The sequence below is a fragment of the Triplophysa dalaica genome, chromosome 1 (genome assembly GCF_015846415.1).
Source record: "Triplophysa dalaica isolate WHDGS20190420 chromosome 1, ASM1584641v1, whole genome shotgun sequence".
Classification (NCBI taxonomy): Eukaryota; Metazoa; Chordata; class Actinopteri; order Cypriniformes; family Nemacheilidae; genus Triplophysa; species Triplophysa dalaica.
The window spans coordinates 11525106-11548438 of NC_079542.1; the positions used below are offsets into that span (position 1 = coordinate 11525106).

The following is a 23333-nucleotide window of genomic DNA, read 5'->3' on the forward strand; positions in this document are numbered from 1 at the left end:
TGAAGTGAGTAAAGGTAAGACACAGCTAGCAATACACACTAACTGGTGCTCACCAAATCTTCTGACAATGTTCGTCCCTTCTGTGAGATCAGAGAGATGAAATGAAGCATATCAGAGGAGTGGCTCTATTCAATGAACTCAAGAGCATGAGACATGAAAGAACACCATACAAAACTGACAATGAAGCCTATTTGGAGGGATCACTTCAAAGATTGTTGTTGGTACTACCTGACTGTAGATCTTGAATAGTGTCTTTCCCATCATCAAATGAATCATAGGTTATGGTGGGTATGGCGGAAGAGCCGCTGCCATTGTCCCTCTCATTACTTTTCAGCTTCCTCTTCATTTTCACCTGCTCAAAAAGAAAACAGCCGTGACGTTTGCATTCGCTGTGTGTTATGACAATATACTGTATATTGTGGTGACAACAAAAACAGGTAAGAGTAGACCCTGAATTTTTTACACAAAAGAGAAACAAAGAAGGATGAATGAATGTGAAAATATACAGCGGGATGTTTGAGAATAAAAACATTATTACAAGAGCAACAGGCTGTGTGAGAGAACTCAATTCAGTACAAGAACGCTGCTCGCCTGAATGGTCAAATCACAGATGTTTTGATAATGGGATTAAAATGAACATCTTTTCAAGTATCCACATAAACACAGTCAGCTATAACTTACACAAACAGACAGATATGTGTCAAAATATTGGATCTTTACATTAGGACTCACATGCAGTCTAATAGACCAGCTGCTGTCATGCTGTTAAGAAAGATAAAGAACAACTACTCTCGCTCTTGACTGAATCACTTTAGTAATAAAGTTACACAAACACATTGACTTACATCTTGCATTTCGAAACAATAAACACAGCGGCATTGTACTGCTAAACCCACATAATTCAGGTTTAAATTAAATGTCCAAACAAATGGATGCTTTCAGAGTCTCCAGTCAGTTTCATTTTATCACTGTGCGCGTTGTGAAGGATTTTGGAAAACCACTATCCAAGAAATTAACGTCAATCCTCGACACTTTCAGTAAAAACTGATGAAGATAGCTTTGTAATATTTTTCTAGGGCCTATATGTACAATCATCTTGGGCCACTTACCTTTAACTTCGGGCTGGACACTGTGGTGCTGGATGTCACATGTCTTCTCTTCAAAAATAACCTGAAGGTTGCAGAATCATCATTCTCAAGGGCAAAGCACCTCCATGACGCCTTGAGCATGAGAAGACACAAGATGACTCTGGAAGGTCTAATCAGGGAACAATATGAATGACAAATAATGTGCTATCTAAAGTCTATAGGCAACGCACCTGTATCAGACACGCAGCTGCAGGGATTTGCCTGTTGAAGTGTTTTTGTCTCTGTTTCTGCTGTACCTTCAGAGCAAAACCAGAGCCAAGGATTCCCTGTGGGGAAATACTGTCATTATTGTTGCACTGTCATGCTGTCAATGGCCTGCTGTGTGGAGAACAATTGTTCTGGCTATTAAACTACATCTCTGTAACTTACAGCAGGGAGGGCAAAAAAAGAAATGGCGAAGACAGAGAAACATGATGCGATGGTCTTCCCTATCCAGGTCTGAGGGACCTTGTCTCCATAGCCAATAGTGGTTACTGTAACCTGAGGATACATACAGAAAGAACATTGACATGCAACACCCATTACTCAACACTATCCAATTCATTGCATTATGCTTTCAATAATTTATCATATCAATATGTCATAGCTATTGTGTGGTGCAAGGTGGGCGGTTATCTACCTACCACACCCCACCACAGAGCATCAGCATAGCTGCCGAACTCAGTGACACCACTATCATCCACAGCATCCTTTTCTGCCAGATACACAAAGTAGGATGCGAATATGAGCCCCAGGAATCCAATATAGAGCGTAGTTATCAGTTCCTAGAAAAAGAAAACACTCACTAAAACAGACTGACTCTTAAAATATTTTAATGCCCTTCTTTAAAAAAAAATCTGATTTGTTTTTTGGAAATAAAATGTCCTTGATGTTGCCTGATAGTTAGAACATCCCTATAAAATAATCAATACTTTAATTGTAACAACATACCGATTGTGACTTTACAATACTTCTCTAATCTGCTCTTTAAATCGGACGTAATATCGCGCAAAAATGTAATGCAAACCATAATTTATTCCGCAACAAGACAGCCTTCAATTTACGTTCTGCAGTCAGTCAACCCTGAAGTATACGGCAAGAACTGACATAACGTTAGAGGATTGCTCATGCGCAGTAAAATATATGTACATCAAATATAACCGACATAACTCTGAAACAAATGCGGAATAAAGAGCTGCACACTTTAAAAAACGAAGTGATTTGTTTGTTCGTTGTAGCGAATAACTCAACTTACATTGAACGTCCACTGAAAGACGAAAAACGCAAAGGGACAAACTCTACATATTTACACGTTTTAAAGCGCATTATGAAGTAGGCAAACTTTTCAGCTTTAGTGGGGATTTATTTGTTTTATTCCTTTTATTTCAAGGTTCACTTGATAAGAACACCACATTGAAAATGTAATCATTCAATGTTTATTATTTTAAAGTAGGGCTGAAGAGTTTGTTTCCAAAATAAGATAACTCTGTTTTTTTTTTTTTTTAAATCATGATTTTATTTTATTTTAGTTATTATTGTCTTAAATCAAACCGACCCAGCTGCAGTTGGATTGATATTAATTTAAAATGCTCAATAAAAACATGATTTTAGATTTTTTTAAACGGAGTTACCTCATTTTGGAAACAATTAACTCTTCATATTTTTCTAATATAAATCTAAAATTAATTAACATGCTGTCACTGAAGTGTAGCCTAAATCCTGAAGACACTTGCCACAGTAGGCCTACTGTATCTTGTTCTGAGGTAAATATTTCTATCATCATTCTATTCCATTTTATAGTGTATAATATGTATATTTTAGAATGTCCATCACAATAAAAATGGCATATCATCCATTAACTTATGATTGATCTTTGAAACAAATAACTGAAACACAATTTTATAAAGACATATTAAACTGGGAACAAGGCCTGTATATGCATTTTTTATTATCATTCATTGGTTTTCATTATGATTATATTTCACTAGGCCTATATACTTATAATATTTTGAACATGAAATACAATAGAATAATAACGTATTCTTTTAAAAAATCTAAAGGTTTAGTGATGATTAAAAATTTAATTTTAAAATGATGATTATAAAACAGTCAGTTCTGGTCCTTGATTCTGACTGGCTGAGTCTAGTTCTAAGCCATTATAAAATACCCGGATTTTTAACGGCTGACTGCATTAAATATAACTTTATTTACTTTATTTTATGAAAACTTGCTACACATATGGAATAACCGTTTAAAAAAGCAATAAGCCCCATGAAGCAGTGAGTTACTCTGCATTTTATAACAGCTAAGGGGGTTTTAAGCAATCTGCTTTGTGTGATGACACAACGCCCTTAGCTGTTATAAAATGCATTGTAACCCACTGCTTTGCGGTGCTTATTGCTTTATTTCACGTTCACGTCCTGGTCTCACAGACAAAGCTTAGCTTAAGCTAGGACTATGTTTTAGTTGAATTAAGATTTAAAAATGTCATTACTGCTGTGCATCTTCAGACAAAACAATGTCACTGATATATTTTAAGATATGTCAGGGCAAGTTATTTTCAGTTAAGACAGCTCAAACATTCATTTTAGACTGGGACTTTAGCCTTAAGCCTTGTCTATGAAACCGGTCCCATATGTTTAACAAGGTTAAGATCCCCCACCTGTCTGTGTATAAAGACCACTGATCCAAGCAATCGCCATGTTCCTCCCTGTCGATCCACATGCAGCATTCGTAGGATTTGGAGGAAACGCACTCCTCTGCAAACAACAATGTTAGGGCTTTAATGTGATGACAGCTCCAACAAAGTTTTAATCCTGTGCCGTAAGGAAAGAAATGACGTCAATGGCTTAGAAACCTTACCTGACAGCAGAGGTGGCAAACACCTGACCATTAGAGCCAAATGCCAACACAATAATGGAGGCCACCACTACAATTAGGTCTAATGGAAAACAAGGAGGACATTTTAACATTTTTTAACAATGATATCATATTTATACATCAGTCACAGTAGGGCCTTTTGCAAATTATTTCACACACTCACCAATAACAGAGATGGGCTTTCGAGCAAATCGCAGCCTCCCCAGAATTCCCACATATTTACTTCGACATCCCGCTGACCACAGACGCACTACATACTCCACACCAAAAAACACGACCAGCACTAATTCCTACAGGATGAAAGAAACACACTGTGCTTACGCGAAGGTTTTATGCATACATGATAATTTGAAGTTAATTTGATATTGACAAAATGTAATGTTTACTAGAACATATGGAGCATATAGAGAGCTAATACACTCCTGAATGTCACTTGTGTGTTAAACGATATAAGGCACTGTGCCGGAATACAACATTGCAAGTATCAAGAAAGAGATCATTTTCAGTGAATTGTCTGCTCTGCTTTATCAACAATATGGCTTTATTATGTGAAAAATGTGGTTTTCATTGTGAACGTATTCAGCTAAATTCCTTCTGTTGAACAGAACTGCCTCTTCCAAATATTTATGAGATATGTCCAAAACAAGATCCATTACAACTTACCTCTGCAATCCTGTGACTGAGGTAATGACAGATTTTTGGACAAAAAAACCCATCAAATGAATGTGCTTTGTTGTTTGTGTGGGATTGATTATAGATGAATGTATTATTTGGTCAGGCATCAGTCCGAACACAGTTTGTTCAATAAAAACCCCTTTCTTTTGGACAATATAATTTGAGTAATATTGGTATACATATAAGACACGTTCAACAGATGCATATTAAGACTTAACAGCCATGACACAGGGTTATGTGAAAACACAAGACGGTTGGTTCATGGTCATTTCCAACAACAGCAGATGCCCTTGTCTGCTTCTTAAAGAAGAGAAGACAAAAGAGGGCTCAGAGTCTGCTGAGCGCAGGCCCTTTGAGAGCTGCGAAGAAGCAGACATGTATGAGTTATGAGGCTGGCCGTGAAGCCCTCTGTCATATAAGCAGTCTGAAGAGCTGGATCCAGGCTCTGTCTCGGTCTGAGAAGGAGCTTGGTCAGCTGCCTGGGGACGGCTTCTGGCACAGAGTTAGCATGTCTAAATGCCACTAAATAATAAAAAGAAATTACAGGCGTGGCACAGCCCTGGCCTGAGGGAACATGAAGGGTGAACCAAGGCAAGGCGGGTGGACACATAGTGACAGAAATTTGACTTGAGCCAACAGAGGTCACAGCAGATCAAAGAGACCTTTAGGCCACGAGCAACTCATGCTAGACTAAAAGAAGGCCAGCCTCCCCTTTGAAATACAAAATACCCAACAATTAAATGTGCCATTGTATAAAACAACCCATCCGTGGCATAGACAAAAGAAATGTTAAGGAACATTCTCAAACCTGCCACCGGCTAAAATGGTTGTGTGTCTTTAACCCTTTCATATTTCATTAGGCATCCTCGTTTTGTTCACCCCACGCTCCTGGTTCTTCAACTTGGTTTCTAATTTAATCTAGACTTGTGATCACACTGAGCAGCTGTCATATGAAAGGTCTGGGTGAACGGCCAGTGGGCGACAGAGGCCATGAGATCAGCTTTAGGGGGGTTGAGGGGCAGAGGAAACAACACCCCAGATGAAAAGGCTTCTCTTGGTTACCATGGCAAACAGATATCCCATCCAAAACATAGCTGGAATGCCAGCGTGAGGAGAGGACGAGTGTAGTAACAGCACGAGCCAGCTGACCCTTGTCATCAATCTCATGAGATTACATGAAATTTTTATTAAAACGGATTTGCTGGGAACCACATGGTTGGGCTCAGTGAATGGCTTCATTTGACCTTCTAGCGCTCTAGCCTAACAGTTGAAGTCCATTAGCAAATCATTTTGTATTAACTAACTTACCTCTTACTTCTTAGGAGAAAGCCACAACGCAAACACATCATCAGTGTGACTGCGTAAAGATTTTTGTGAGGATTTAATAAGGTCTTAATTCATCTGATTGAAAAGTTACGCAGTGGAATGTCAGGAAGATGCAGCCTTATCTGAATTACTAGACAGGTCTTAACATTCACACAAAGGGAAGCCATTAGCTACTGTGATGGAAGAGGGGTGACGCCTTATCGGTTGAAATGTGACAGAGATTAAGGTGATTTGTCCTCACACTCCATCCAGTCACCTTAGCGTTAAAATTAATATAAAAAAACTCCAGGGGTTAGGAAGTTCCCTCGCCTCATAACAGTTAAGATCCCTTCACGCAAATAATCGCACCTTATTCCTAATTGCCTCTTTGTTTATGTTTCAGAAACTTAAAACTTGCCGGATAATGTTTAGTTTCTATTAGCTTCCCGAATCACCAAAAGACAAAAAACTTCTTTCACCGGGAGTTAAAGCATTACCGCAAATTGTCAAAATACAGCAATAAACGCTCATTGCACATTCAAATAGGAAACATTTCATCATTATCCAGGCTTTTGTCTATTTACAGTTTTATTAGCCAATCATGGGGGGCCTCGGTTAACACAAGGCTCATACTGACAAAGAGAGCGACATCTGTGTTCTGTCCAATTAGAGTAGGGGCCTATATGTAGATGATAATTGCTCTGAGCAGAGTTTGCACCTAGTAGCATGACTACTGTTTTGTCAACACCTACAGACAGAGCTTGATGATGTGTTTTCACACTTAGCATATGGAGGAAGCCGGGCGACAGTTATGACGCTTCTTCGTGGAAGCATGTGAGATCACAATCCTCTGGTGTGGGATTTCTCGGGACATGTGATGTCGGCGCGGTGTAACGTCCTGTGCGACTTCCGCCGCCTACCAATCTTACAGAGGTAATGATTAACCTTTGAGGCTTCACTCCATAAGTGTGACGCACACAATAGACCCGGAATAAAACCGAATAGGGCCAGTTAATAAGTGCCGGCGACATGTGTTGGGTGGTTAGCAGTGCTAATGTGCAGTAGCGCTCCCTGCTCGCGGTGAACAATGTCATGTTAATATGGATTAACAGGGCCTATCAAGACTGACACTTGAAAAAGAGTGAAACAATTGATCTAAGGTAATGATTAATCTGTTCTTAGCCAGATCTGCCTGATAAGCTTTAGCTTCATTTACATATTCACTTACTCACAATAAACCACTGCGACAAAGAGAATTTGGGAAACTATGATATTTTTCCTTTTCTCGAACCGAGGAGAATAAACAAATGTGTCGAGCGACGAATTTTGCGTCATGGCTTGGCAAGAAAAGATGAAAAAAGGGGCATCACTGCTTTTGTTTGCCTGAACAGCTGTGAGACGCAATGCCTCATTAGAATAGGGTCTGAAGGGGGGGGGGGGGGTGGGCAGGGGGTAACACGCTGATTGGGTCCAAAGGGTTACAGCCCCTAAAATGGGGGTTTGTCTTCCTGTGAGAACACCCTCCTGTGACTGTATTAGTGTTGTATTAGCATTAAGCCATGCTGGATATAGAACTGTATTCGATTTTTGATGGCAGCGTTCTCCTTTATGCACAATGGACAACACCTGTTGTAATCTTGGTTAATCCCTGGGCCGTGCTGGACGGCTAATCCGAGAGGGTCCTTTCTAGTCTTGGAGTCTGTGGAATTAACTTGTGATGTGAGGCATTGCTTAATGAACACAGCGCATAGGTTTAATCCCATTAGCTGGTGGCCGGATTGACCTCTGACATGCAGTCACCACATATAATCTCCATCCCTCCCTTTTCCCTTTTTCTGCCGGATTTAGACAATGGATCCCCCACCCCCTCGTCCCCGTTCTATGGCCTGCATAACACAAATATTGCATAGGGAACAGTGAGAAATCTTGACATATGGCATTGAGGCTCTGGACCTTTAAAACACTAGCAGGCTATTGATTTAAACATTGATTATGTTCATATCTACCATATTCTCTGTTAATAGAAAATGCTTTGGCAAGCACATTAATTACGCGACAGCCTGTGATCTGAATATTGACCCAAACAAAGCCTCAGATGCACTAACAAGGCAGCCTCAAGCAATTGATTGTTTGCACAAGTGATGCTGGGATTATTGAACAACTAAACAGAAAGACCGAATCATTTTTCGCTGCAAGTACTAGCTGCATTAGTAGACAACAAAGCATTATTTTTGGTTAATCTATTTTAATGAGACATAAACTGTGTGGGGGGAGAGTTATTTCTGAAAATGTTAAAAAGTGTTATTCTGACTGTGATCTTCTTCAGGCCTTAAATTCGTCATGAGAACATGAAAAGTGACGTTTTCACGCCCTCTGCTGGACAGTGCAATACTAACCTACATCTGCATTACAGAGCACAAGCAAACTTGGATTAAACAAATAACTTTAAAGCAGTGAAACTCACCACCCAGAACAGTGTTCTATTAGCCAATGATTGATATTCGTCAATGGTTGACAGCACACTGAGGATCAGGCAAGACAGCACAATGAGAAATCTGCAGAAGGAAAAAATTAAGTGAAATTTTAACATCTCTATGAAAGAGTGATGCAAAGAAAAAAAAAGACAAATAGAGTACAAATTTCTGTAAACTTTTATAACATATTACATAAAATGAAAATGCAAAGAAGTGTGTCAAATTTGTTCTGTATAGAAAAGAAAAGAGATTACTAGAGAATTGACTCCTATTAACTAACTCCACACAGCAAAGATTTGTCTTTGCAGGTGTTAATATCTATAGGCCTACTTTAAGGCAAAACATATTTTGAAACTCATTTGTGAAGAAAACAATATTGTTTTAGTTCTGTATATGGTAACTGCTGATATTTTAGCTGCTGTAACAGCGTCTTTAATGAGGTAAAACTTTGTAACAGTCTAAGGTTAAGCACATCACAACAAGGTCATCATTTGTATGTTCAGTATGTACCAACAAAGGCTTTATTGTTACTCCAAAGACCAACGATAAAGTTTTGTTCTTTTGAAGAGATAAGTGTGTTTGTTCACACGCAACCATGCTATTAATCTGACAGGAACAAAATCTAGCTCCAAACCACATGATTTCTCCTTAACGTGCCTTAAACCTTGATAATGGGTTTCATGGATAAAAGCAAAAAGAAACTTTTTTGCACAGAAAAAAACATTACGGTTAAAAAGAATGGAAATTAAAAATGTTAATTAAACTTAAAACATTATATTTGAATGTAAAAATTTGTATAGTATAAATAGTCTGATGTCAATTAGAATTTTTAATACACAAAGCAGCAAGTTTTTCTTCGCTTTTTAGTCATTTAATTTTCAAATTATCATGGCAGGGATGTTCAACTTCTGCAACCGCTCTCATCTCAATAATTCATTAGTCTGACTTTATTAGCAATAAAAATAAAGCACTAAGAGGTATGAAGCCCAGCTGCTGCCAACAGACAGAGCCCAGCTGTTGTCTGTCATCACAAATTCAGTGGGAGGGGCCAGAGATGTAAACGAACGTTCAAACATAACCTTGGGGTAAGATGGCTGATTGGCAAATACAGTATCTATCTTATTTTGAAATCAATACCGTTGAATGATCTTGAACCTGCCATAAGCCGTCTGTAAGAGGCGCAGGTCAATAAAAATGCCGGAGGCTACCGCACCATCCGGCTCCTCATCAGCTCAATGATGCTGGGGTTTAGTGGCAAGAATAATTGATCTGCCAATCCGCAGTGGTTAGTCAGGGATAATAAACACGGCAAATGACTGTGTTCCTCACAGCAATTACAGGTAATCTCATCCACAGCAATCAGAGGAATTACATTGTCTTAATGTGAGGAGTTAAACATGCATCAGTCCATTCAATATGTTGTATACCTCCAGATACCTTTGAAATTCACTGTACTTAACCTGCAGGTCTGAAAATGTTTATACCCACGTCATGTTTTATGCATAAGGTGGATGCCACTTATTGTGCATTCAATACATTTAAGCAGCAAAACTCTTTGCTGGGATTCAAACTAACGACCTTTTTATTTCTAATTCAACACTAGACAACAGTTAACTACACAGAGATATTAACCTCTGAAGCGGTCTACATCACTAAAATACTTATATGTGGGGATTAATTGTACTTCCTATTTGCTCCGCGTATTAAAACATGCAAACTCCACTTTTTTGTAACTAGATTTTTTTGTTATGTTCTTATCCTCTCCTCTTTTGTTTTATCTCTTTATTTCTTTATTTGCTTTCCTGTAGCTCAGTGGTAAGAGCATTGCGTTAACAACTCAAGGTTGGGTCTGATCCCAGGGGATTGCATATACCTTAGTATAAATGTATAGAATAATGGAATGTAAGTCGCTTTGGATAAAAGCGTCTGCCAAATGCATACATGTAAATTTAAATTATCTCTTCTACATGTCACTGCTGTCTTTGGCCATCCTTTGAGGTCATTCCAGACCTTGCTTGACAGCCAGAGGGATTTCACACAACCACCTATCGTACAGATAACCATAAAAATGTCCTGACCACCAATTACTAGTTTTACAAACAGCGTGTGCACATGTACACAAACAGGGATCACACTTTGACGATAAGTGTCATTCCCCCACAGCCTTTGAAGCATTGATAAGCACGTGCACGTTCTTGGCTAACCTACCCTGCCTCCTACGCTCTCACTCACACATAAGAAGAAACTCGCTTCTTCATTCAGGAGAGACACCTCAATTTCTTGCCACAGCTAACAGTTGGCTAGTGGTTAAGGCCCTGGGCTGGTAAGGCAGGAGCTGGACATGAATTATGAATAGAGAAGCCCAGTTGTGCCCTTAAGCGAGGCAATTAACTCCATATTGCTCCATAAGGACTATCTTGAATATAAGTGCTCTGTAAATCACTTCAGATAAAGCCCATCTTCAAAATCACAAGCAACCAGTTAATTACAGAATGAAACGATCGGCCAATCTTCAGGTGATTCATCATTCTTATAATAAAAAACATGTGGACAGCCTTTGCTGTCAGTGAAGCCCTACACCGCCACACTCTCATGTTGTCCTGACATACCCAACACCACTGAGTCACAGGGTTACCAAAACCCACAGGGCCCCTGCTGAAGAGTGCCACCCCTGCAGCCAAGTTTAGATGCCCGCTATCACCTCCTCTTCTGCTAGAGATACAGAGCATGAAAGAGAACGTCCTTTTATTTGGAAAATTGCAAAACAAATGCACCCAGTAGCCTATCTTTCAGTTCATTCAGTGCGCACCATCATGCACATATGTCTCTAATAAATTATGAATGCAACAGCCTATGATTTTTGAAAAGAATACAAAAAGACAACACTCAAGCAAGTTTTACGATGAAATTTGTTTTACATGGGAAAACAGTTGTAGCCTATTTTGTTTTTTAAGCTGCACATATTATTTCAGCAAAAAGTTACCTTGAGCAATCAGTGTGATTGTTACTTTCAAAGACTTTGCCAAAAACAGGTTTTTTAAACTGTTTTTCATCACAGTTAATATACTTACACTGTGAAATGATAAACAAAACATTTCCAACCCGATGGTCTCTCCAGAAAGTTATAGACGCGTCCCTGAAAGAAGGATCTGGTGAGTATGGGACGGGTTGTGCTGTACACTGACATGCGGTGATGGAAATGCGACACCCGGCGCTGTGTGATTATTGTCGGTGCCGTCAGGATCTCATTGCGCTTATTCCCGTCCGGAGTGGCTGACCTGCCGAACCTCACGCTGTCCTTTTGCATGTGCAGAATCTCGCTCATCCCTTGGTCTGAAGGTCCAATATTCCACGAAGGTTCCGTTGCTGTATTCTGAGAGCTCATATTGCTGCACTCTGAATAAACTTGCTGAAGTGCACCAGTATATCAAAAGGTAACGGGTGAAAACTTTGTTAAGATTGATTTTATCCTACGCGCTCAAAAATTGAAAAGTTGTGCATCGCTTCATTGGTGTTTTTAAGATGTCCATCAGCATATTAGTTTACTTATAATAGTAAAGTGAAACTGGCATGGCAAAATAAGGGGTGAAGCAGCCCATCATCATAAGCGGCACTTGACTGTGTCTAACTGAAACTGCATGTATCAATATTCATAATCCAGCTGTGACGTGCCAGGAAGAGGCGTCAGTGAAAACAAGGTTGCTTTATTATTACAATCAATACATCCGTTTCTATAGGCTATAGCAAAACAACTACTATCTAATTTAAAAATAGATTAGATAAATAATACATTTATTATTTATTTTATATTTGAGATAAAAGTGAAGTAGCCTAAAGGCCCTCTGTTAGAAGGAAGAGGATATGAAAGTGATTTAAAAATGATGTATTAAAAAATGTTGTCTATGCAAAAATGTAAAGGTGCAGTTTCATTTAGCATGACCTTGAATCGTTTCCTCACCCTTGAGAATTCAGGGAGGTATTGATTCACTGAGGAGCAGGTTTCAATTGCTGTCACGTGGCAGTGAAGGGTTGACAGATACTGTTGTCACGTAGATATTAAGATATACCACAGAGAGATATAGATATAGAGATCGTCTGAGTAAAGTGAAGCATACTCCCAAAATGATTGTAGTGTGATGACCAGTCTTATCATAAGGATTTACTTCCTGGCGGATGCCATTCAACTGTGTTTCAGCAGTATAAATGAATTAACTTTAAATTCAGTCACATAAGAAGAACAAACTTTTGTTTAGAAGGAAAATGAAGTCCTCATATGAAGCATAACATTTATAAAGTGAGAATGTCTCGTTTTCTCAGAATGAAGGATCATACCAAAGGTATAATGCTACTACATTATAATCATGTTGTGTTTAGTTTAATTCCAACTATCTGCATCACACCTATCAGCAATATACGTCATTTGGTCCCTTTGACTTCCAATGTATGGATAGAAAAGACATTTCTTAAAATAACCTCTTTTTGGTTCTACAGTAAGAGTCATATATAGATCTGATTGGCATTAGGATAAAATGGGTGATTTACCTCTTTAGGAAGCTCTAAGTTAACAGATCTTTCAGAATGTGGCACGAACAATGTACAGCAGGGGGCAGCATTTCAGCGGTCACCTTTCATCATTTCTATATTAATTTCTCCTCTTTACTGGAAAACAGGAGGAAAACATTGATCAACAATTCATCTGATCCCTCACCAGCTAAAAACGGGTCTGTGTGAGTACTAGCCTATTTGCTTAAAATGAATAAAGGACTAAAAATACAGTGCAGAATAACTACTACCAGCTTATTCCCACTGAAGCTGAATTGCCGTCTGAAATATATATGATATAGATACTAAATATTGTGTCTCAGAGCCTGGAGGATTAGGGCCATCTTGAACATTTCTCTTGTGGAACAGTGAGAAACGGACATTTAGAAATAGGTCACATATATCTTCGTTCAGCCTACAAGGGTTCACGTGATTTTATTTTTGTATAAAAAATCGGCCAAATCTCTTGTGCCAGAATGCCTTGAATTAACAACAGTGACCTTCTAATGTTTATTTTAAGAAACCCATGTACGATTCGTAATTGACAGCAACGGCGAAAACAATACATATTTTTGAGGGAACATTCTACCAAAATTTCAATTCAGTAATTTAGTCAGCACCATGCTATTCTGTATGACTTTCTTTCTTCTGCACAATACAATATATTTTTAAAGACATTAACTAAACAGCACCGGCACCCACTGAACTCCATTTCATGGACACAAAACAGAGACTTCAAAATATAGTCTTTGTGTCAGATAAGAAAGACTCATATACAGGTTCTGAATGGTGAATAAATGATGACACAATCGTTCCTTTAATGGTGCTGTGTGTAATTTTTATGGAGGATCTATTGATAGAAATGCAATTTAATATACATAATGTTTTCAGAGGTGTATACACCCGTACATAATGAAGCGTTATGTTTTTTTAATACCTTAGAATGAGCTATTTCTATCTACATACACCACAGGTCCCCTTCGGCATGTAGTTTCTACAGTAGCCCTAAACGGACAAACTGCGTGTTTCCTAAATACATTATCTCCTTCAGCAAAAAATCAAAATCATGACGACATCTTACTTCTGTTTTAGCCGCCATAGTGTTTTGAAATGGTGGGGGTCTGTTGGTTGTAATTCACAACCTCGACACAAGATGCCGCTAAATTTCATACAATGGACCTTTAAAACCATCAATATGTAGAAAATTCCCCATTCTTATATTAAAAAAGAACCACCTATTTGAAAACTTTCACCTTAGTGAAACTTTTAGCATCTTTCATTAGCAGGAGATTCTCTTTGCGTTTAAGTAGTTTATCCTTCCTTATTTTGTAACATTCTAAACTTTTTATATGTGCTTATCTTGGCCTACTTTTTGACCCTAAAGACCGAACAGCAGCAATCTTTGCAGTAGAATGGCAGTGCAATTCCCTTAGCTAGCAAGCATGATTTCAACACAGGCTGTAAGCTTTAATTAGGCCCATCTGCCACTTGGCTCCTCCACAGAGCCCTCTAATGGAGGTAAACTGAGGTATTAGATCTAAATGGCAGAATATAAATTTGTAAGAATCCATTTTGCACCATTGTGTGGTTTGTTTTGATATTTAGGTCTTGAAATGTAATTTCAATACTATTCCTACACGCTGAATTTAATGCAACGCCTTTGAGCACCAGTCATACAATAAAGAGAACCATAAAGCATCTATTGGGGTTCCTATTGATTGAGCTCAGCAGCGCTCAAGTTCATTACCACTGAAGTGCTTTTTGATAACATGTTTTCATGCATTACCTAGAAAAGTGCTTCTCTCCAGCTTAGAATACTCAGTCTCTGTCAATTTAATATTTTTGAGGCGAATTAAATGAACCATTGCAAGTCCTCAGAAGCAGTGATGTCACATAAGTCTCTGTCTCTCACCTGGGGGATGAAACCCGTCATTTTATATAGCTTGGAAGTGTGAGTGAGTGGATCTCTATTTCTGAGACCGCCTTGCTGGGGGAGTCTGAGGTAAAATGGGCTGTGTTGAGTAATTGCTCAGTGAAGTGAGGAAAAAAAAAGAAAATCATTGGATATTTTTATCCACTGCTGGATTAAGACAACATGGACTGGAATAGAAATATGAAAACATCCTCATGAGACAAAGAAATTTGTTACAAATGCCCAAGAGCATCTTTTGATCGAGTTGGTAGGGTACCAACACATCTCCTGTCCGGAGAGGATCAAGTATATTTGCTCGGGAATTCAATGGTGTCTGCCTTTTATGCCAGAAACCATTGATCTTCAATGCATTTCATGTCAAGTATGTCAACGATTGGCCAGGATAGAGTCCCTTGGGTGGTCCGTGAAGTTGTATAAAACCTTGAACGGCTACTGATTGAAAAGAGAGAATTCACTGCTAACATCAAGAATACTAATGTGGTTCAAGGTTTTTTATACCTGCAATGAACTGGAACAGAATAGCTCTTCTGTGCGCCCTTGCTTGTCTATCCCCTCATGGCGTGTAAGTGGTTTTACCTCTTCTTACCTCTCAAATTTTTGTAGAAGCAATATACATCCACACCAATAGCTTATAAACGCTCTTTAAGTGGCAAGTTAAAGTGTTGGGGTAAAGTGACCTAAAGAATATAATGTGTGTATACGCCACCGGCATCTTTGACTAACTGTAATTTATATGATATCTTTTATATCAAATAGTGGATATTATGAATGTTTAAACATAAAAACAAGAAAATTTTTACAAACATGAAATCTATGCTAGTTATTTTATTTAAGTTTGGTTTTATTAATATTTAACTTGTGCTTTCATGTTAGTTTTAGTTAAATGTTTGGCAATTTAGTTATATGTTTTTTTTTTTTTTTTGTATATTGCAATTTACGTTCAGTGTATTTTTGTTTAGTTTTTATTTCTTTCCAGTCAACTTACATTTACATTTAGTCATTTAGCAGACGCTTTTATCCAAAGCGACTTACATGTGGGGTAGGCAATGGAAGCAATTGGGACAGCATAAGTACAACAAAAGCATAAGTGCAATCAAAAAATGAAGACTGGTCTCATATAACCTAACACAGTATACAGAACCATTCATTCATTCATTCATTCAAGAGTATAGAAGAAAATAGAGTCAGAACAGATCAGTCAGATGTTTAGTGTATTAGTTTATTTCAAAATAACATATTCCATTTTTGTTTGGTTTTATTTAAATCTGATTACAGATTATATTAAGCAGGACAGCAAACAGTTCTGGGACACCTTTTTACACAGATTTGAAACAAATTCAGCAGAGTTAAAATTATGACGTTGATGGAAAGTTTTAGAGTTTAGAGTTGATTTAACACTAATTAAAGTTAACCCAACACTGTAATTAGTTGAATCAAATGAAGAGTTTGTGTCTTAACAGAGTGTGAAACTTAAATAAAAAAATAACTCCTACAGTGCTCCGTGACTGGCAGTTGTAAACTCTATAGAGCGTAAAATAAATCGGATTCACAGGCAGAAGGCCACGTTCACACGTTGATGATATGTTTAAAGTCGGAGATCATCTCTGTCTGTAAAAGATCAGTCAATATTATTTTAGCAATATAACTTGCAGTCATGTTATGGTTGAGTTCAGCTTTAAAGTAAACGTTTATTCGATCGCTATGAGGGGTTGTTTTAAATTGCAGTCAGTATCAACTTTACCAGCAGCATTGTCAGTTTCTTTAAGGTCAGGTGACTTTAGACCGATTAATTTAAGCGGTAATATAAACGTAATACACATTTGTAAATAACTGTTATGTTTATAATTTGTGGGATTTTTCTACTGCTTTATGATCATGGTGATGATAAAAAAAATGTAATGACAGCTTTTTAAAGAAACCCCGCACACAGGTGCTTAGCAAGAGGCATTGATTTAGTGCTGTTCATTACGAATATATTTTTTCTCTATTATACGTAACAGTTAAGTTGACGTTGATCAAGAATGTTTTTTGATCAATAACATTCAGTCGCTATGAGGGGTGGTTTTTGCTGTCAGTATCGTCTTTATCGTTAATGTTAGCGTATGAATGTTCCGTTGACCCCAGGTGTAAGTTAATTAATTGCAGCATAAACAATAAATCTACGAATTTACTTCATAAAGACTCGCAATGTAATACTTATACTCTGTGTTTTGTTATTGTGCTATTGATCAAGTTTGTTTATTACCAACCCCAGCTTTGTGAAAGCATTTTTTAACTTGCTGTTGTCAACTCTTAGAGGGTTAAACAAGGAACCCCTCCCCTACGTCGCTCGCTCTCAGGGGCTCTACTGATCAAGCCGAAGCTTCTCTTCTCGGACAGTCAGTATCGACTTGAACGTTAAGGTAAGCTTTGTGTAAAGTAATGTGAGCGGTGTTTCAATTAACAAAGTTATTGTGGCCTTGATATACAATACTATGATAAGACTTTGCTTGAAGCATGTATGTATAATGCATTATGGTGAGTTTTTAAAAGGGTAAATGCATTATATTCTTCATAATGTGTGTTGTAATGCATTGTATGTTGGTTTAAAGAATTATAACCAATTTAAAATGTGTAGTGTAACAATGAATTGCTAAGTGTTATAAATAATTGTTTCTCCAGTTAATACATTATGAGACACAAATGCATTAAAAGGTGAATTACAAAGCTTTAAAAATAGTTTTATAATGCATTATACATGCATGCAAAAAGGAAAGTGTTATCATAATTTCATTTTAGTATTTTTTTGTAAATATGATGGACATTTTTAATTTCATGATCCTTTTAATGCTAAAACGTGTAATTGTCTGTACATCAGTACACGATGTGAGCCTAATTGAAAAGTTAGTTAGTACATGTGCTTCTATTCAGAGCTGTTGGTTTTTTGTCTGGGTTTAAAAAATACTTAAATGCATGCAGGAGATGCTTGCTAAGTGGAGTTTAGAGGAGTGCACAAATATATAACAATACCTCAGACTGAAGAAAGACTTTGACAGATTAAGTATTTATGCAAAATGTTTTAGTAATTAAATACATGTATTTTCATTCTATTCTGTTTACATTAATACTTTCTACATTTAGTTTCGTTTTTATTCAATGTGATATGCAGTGCATTCAAGCTTTACAATTGATAAACGTGGGAGTCAAACCTATGACCTTTGCAGTGTACAAAGTGTTTTTGTGGTGTTATACTTGGATTGAAGTAGTTATTTAATGGAGCATTTTTTTGTGTTAGTTACAGAGAAATGTAGATTTTCACCTGAAAATCAGACTGAGGGTCATTTCACCTTAACTGATAAATCCAGAACAGAAGTAGATGGGGAGGTTTTTGATGAGCTTGTAAAGTCAGGCGTCCTGATCTTCAAGGTCTTCTTTGGACACCCAGTAATAGGTAAGTATAATTAGAATTGATTGTATTTTTATATTTTAAACATTCTGGAGGTTGTTGTTGCTGTTGTTATCACCATATACCTTAAATTTTAATTTATAACAGGAAGACAGTTGTCACACCAACACTGTGATATGTATATTTCAAATGTTTAAACCAGGTCCAACAGGAATATTTTTTTAGCCTTAATTTAAAAATGAGTAATGTTTTGGCAGTTAACAATTAACAAGCGGTTTCATCCTACTTTAAGGAACAGCAAAGTGCCTCTGATTTGCGCAGATTGCAGTCTTTGAAAATATACTCTTTGTAGATACTATTGGATTGATTGTTGTATGTTACGCCCATTCGAAAAAATACAACTAAATTCAATCTGCTCTGTTTTGTAGGCCTACACGTCGAACTGGTCACTGATGAATCTTCTTCACCGGTTGTGCCCAACATTTCGTCTCCACCGCACGCGAAATGTTCTTCTTTGTCGGTTGTGCCCAACATTTCGTCTCCATCGCACACACCATGTTCTTCAGGTTCTACTTTTGTATTGGGTTCAGTTATAAAGAGGAGCTCAACCAGTGTCATGGATCGAAATGAAGCCAAACGTGTAAAATATTTATAGAGCATGTTTAAAACTGTTTTAGTAGAAAATTTTTAATACCATACATTACAATGTTTTTTTTAGAATGCTAAATATTTGCATCTTGGAGATGGTTGAGACCATTCTGAAAATCGATCCAAAGGGTGATGAAATCTTCGTGGAGTATGAAAAAACTAAAACACTGTCAGATGCAAAGCGAAAAGTAATGGTTAACATCTTAGTTGCCGATATGATATAATCACACGGATAAGACATTCTAGCTATGTTGTTGCTATATTGTACACATATGATATGAAGTCCTAAAGATTGCTGTAGCTTTTTAGGAGGATCCCTCCTTCAATTGTGCGTTCTAATTATGCACTGGGGATTGTGACAGTCTTTCCGCATCTTCTGGATCCAAACTCTAAGAACGGATATGTGAGTTCAATAAGATTATATATAGATTATCTATATAGTCTATAGAGAGTGGATAATTCATGACAGAATTTTCATTTTTGAGGGAACTATCCATTCTATAGTTTTGGTTTCTGTTAAAAAAGAACCCTTGTTTATTTATCTCGTAACCTCGTATGCTCTGTGTCCGAGATGTCACTATTGGTGCTGTTAAGGGGTGCTGCAACGATCATGTATTCTGACTTCTTTACAATGTTAAACGTGCTGTCTTATCATGTTTAACATGGTCAACTGGTCAAAAACGAGTTGGACGTATTACGTAGTATTTCTGTGCTCAACACACTCCCCAAGCGTTCGTACAGGTTTCGGAAAGTATTTCAAACATATAAAACTGCTTTGTAAAAACAAATCTTATTCCCTTATTAGATAATTCTCCCAGAATAGCACGTGGCACGCCCACGCGGCAGCATGGAAACAGCAGAAGGAGCATGCGCAGACGTCACTTTCACTTGTGTGCAGGAGAGAAAGAGAAAATGTTTGCGAAGTTCAGGTGTTTGTTCACTGCATTTGAGTGATGAATGTTATAAAAACGGTGGATATAACGCTGGATTTGGAGATTGTTTGAAACTGATATATGTAGCCGTCCCAACACTAAGAGATGCCGGACATGAACCACATGCCGTGAGTGAAACTGATGTCTGTGTTTTGTTGATGTAACCGAGTGGTAAAGCAGGACGATAGTGGCCTCTAGAGGTTTACATCCAAAAATGCATTATTAAATAGCTCTTAAAATCAGAAGCTTGCTTGCCCAATTGGCAAACCTAAACACACACAAAAAAGTAAAAACATTTATAATATTTCCAACACCCAGGGGACTGGAGAGGTTAGCTTGTTGTAAGCTTACAATAAATGGCAAACCACACCACACACACATACACAAGATTAAGTACAAACAATAATAGCACAGCATTCAGTGTAAACACCACATAACGAGCTAGCACACAACATACAGCTTCTCTCCGGGCACCCCAATAGATAGAAATAAAAGACAATGTTAAACATTCAAAACAATGGAAACCAAAACAAATTGACAAAACAAATAACAGTAAATCTTAATTAAATCTTAACATAACAACACAATAAAAAGTTAACAAACACAAATGTCTTACCTCACGATGCAACGTAACATTTGGATATCACTTCACCAATGGGACAAAACAAAGAATGCTCAACTACACACCTCAGCTCAGGCGGGGCGAAAGAATAACGCCAAGGAACATGAGGCGAGAACATAAAAGAAAACAAACAGAATACAAAATAGCCAATCGGCAGCAATACATTAACTACAGAGACTGCCGACACGGACGCGAAGCATTGCAGGAAATGAACAAGAGCAAAAAAAGAGCTCTCAGGATACGACTCGGGGCTCTAAGGCCAAAACAGCAACGTGGTCCTATAAGTTCAGGGTTAACTCCAAAAAGCCATTGACGTACTTTTGTACCTTAGTGAGCCTAGCGGACACGAAGCAAAGGTTATTATAGTTGTTAAACTCCCATAGGACTTAAACGAACCCATTAATACGTACCGCAGCGAACACCAATTCTCACCATTTATGGCCAAGGAAAATGGACAGCAAGGGCTCTGCCACCAAGGGGAAAACATATTATGTTTTCTTATAAGAAATAAAATTACTTTCCACACATACAGCATGAAATCCAAAACTAAAAACAACCTGTCACGGTCCTTTCAGTCCTGAGTATTCAGGCCTACCTTCAGTAGCCACCATTGAATCAACAATAACTCGCATCCAGCTGGACAACTCTCACCCTTATTTAACCATAGATCAGGACTACGAATTAAATTAAGTGGAATCACCCGGCCACACAGGCACACTTGATTCACTCTGCTGCATTGACAATGTGCTTTAGTTCAACTTACGCCTCCCCCCGCACGCGCCATATGATTTCGGAAGTAATCGTACAGCTGTATCTATCTTTTATAAATGTGATCCAACTAAGTACTCTTCGACGATACGAAATATGCAATACTACTCTAGGTACTCAGATTATGATGCAGAAACCCCGTGTGTTAGGGCCGCTTTAACGTTGAGTCTGTCCATTTTTACCATCTCTAAATGGTTTCCAGTATGTGGTTCTATTGATTTTGGTATCTTACAGATACTATCTTTAGACTCACTGTCAAGCATCTTCTGTTACTTAAGTACTCCTTGATTCCATTCACGCACACACACAAGCACAAACGCACATACAAATGCACCTACAGACAAAAACATGTTGACAGAATGGTGAGGACTCTTTACCTCCCTTGAGCTCAGAAATGTAAGAGTTCACCATTTTGTGACATCACACAATAATGGCAAAAGACGGAAGTGTAAGGTTGGTGAGTCACTCTCTACCTTCAAGACACTTTCATTCCATGCTGTTAAACTAATGGGATCAGCACATGAACTACAGAGACTTTGCTGAATATGCCGGTCTCAGGCAGATATGAGGCGAATGGCTGTCAGCTCTCTGTTCTGTCATAGAAGCCATCAAGCAACGACACGAGGCGACTTATGGTTTTCAGAGGAGGGGTTGCAAATGAAACATTGTGTGTAAAAGGAATGGGGACAAAATTCTTGTTACGTAGTGATCAATCACCAGACCCATGCAAATGTAGCCTTTGCTTCGTTTATGCCTGAGGAAATTCAAAATAAAAAACATGTGATGCATAACAATTAAGAGATACTTTGGTTCCTGTCTGGTATGACTACATGTAAACTACTCTAGATGGAAGAGACATGGATTTGCTCTTAGTTTTGCTCAGAACAAATGGCCCAGATGCATACCACAGACGCACAGGATGACAAAAGTGGAGTTCATTATGAACAATTGTTCATAGCCTTTCCAAAGTCAGATGTTATAAAGCACCTTTAGCCTCTGGTTTGTTCCACCTCAGTGCTCCAAGAAGCTCTACTGGGAATGCCTGTCACCATTAGGCTGTACAACATTGTCCCCTGCTCATGTGTTTTCCCGCATATTACTCCAGCAGTTCCCTCAGTCAGGAGTAATGACAATGAACTCTTTCCCATGCAGGCACCCATTTCCAACAAATAACATGTTTATATTTCCCACTGTGGATAAAATGCTACTGCACATGTTCCATCTTGCACCATCTTGTTTGATTGCTCTATGGGGGTGTGTCAGGTGCACTTTTCGCTTTATGTTGCTGCAGTCTTTCACTTGAATAGTCCTGCAGGGATCATTTTTTAACACTAAATATCAATTCTTTCTATCTTCCTGTATGTGTCTCAAAAGCAAAATGTGCACAATTCCTTGTTTGGTGGTCAGTCTATTTATGAGCTTTTAATGAGGAAGGCATTCACGAAAGTTAAATAATTGTCACAGGATAGCTACATAAAACGCACACAACAACGGAGTAGTCCACAAAGAAAGATATTTAATAATCCAAACGAGCGAGAACCAAGGAACAAAAGCACACCACGTAGACATAGAATTAAGGAACAGACAGGCCTAAATACACAAGGGGAACAGAATCAGGTAAAACAGAATCATTGGCCTGTAATGAAGCCGGTTTCGGTTTTTACTCGGCTAAGTTCGCGTTTAGTTTGAGCAGGCTCAAGAATTGGATTGGTTTTGAGCGGGTGTCGTAGCCATGGTTACTTAGGCTACAATGCTAACCTGCACCAGAGCAGGATTTATTCTGGGTTGCGTTCTGCATGCAAAATGCTTTTTTAAACTGAAAGGCTTTCCAGTGTATGTTATAATATACTTTTTTAAGGTTATATCTTTATTTATTCTATGTTTGGCTTTATTTGTTTTTTGATACAATACAAACAAAGTGATATAAAAATTAATCTGACTTGACTATATAATTACATTTTACATATAATTTTGTAGTAAAATGTAGCGTTACATATTGTATTGGTGAAAACATTAGAGTTATGTATTTTGTAAAACTGCTT

General features: G+C 37.9%; 1 protein-coding gene across 2 annotated transcripts in view; it reads right to left on the minus strand.

Annotated features, from left to right (window-relative positions):
* Window positions 1-12051, minus strand: part of kcnq1.1 (potassium voltage-gated channel, KQT-like subfamily, member 1.1) — a 28330-nt gene extending 16279 nt beyond the window's left edge. Inside the window, exons 1-11 of one of the 2 annotated variants that reach the window (XM_056755475.1) lie at window positions 11533-12051; window positions 8452-8542; window positions 4171-4297; window positions 3990-4068; window positions 3790-3886; window positions 1772-1912; window positions 1518-1628; window positions 1319-1414; window positions 1110-1220; window positions 229-352; window positions 54-80 (exon numbers count right to left, since the gene is read on the minus strand). In XM_056755475.1, the coding sequence (XP_056611453.1) occupies window positions 54-80; window positions 229-352; window positions 1110-1220; window positions 1319-1414; window positions 1518-1628; window positions 1772-1912; window positions 3790-3886; window positions 3990-4068; window positions 4171-4297; window positions 8452-8542; window positions 11533-11846 (1318 nt within the window). In that variant the 5' untranslated portion in view covers window positions 11847-12051. The remainder of the gene's footprint in view (window positions 1-53; window positions 81-228; window positions 353-1109; window positions 1221-1318; window positions 1415-1517; window positions 1629-1771; window positions 1913-3789; window positions 3887-3989; window positions 4069-4170; window positions 4298-8451; window positions 8543-11532) is intronic. The other variant, XM_056755483.1, reaches the window with a different exon arrangement.
* Between the last annotated feature and the right edge of the window lie 11282 nt (window positions 12052-23333).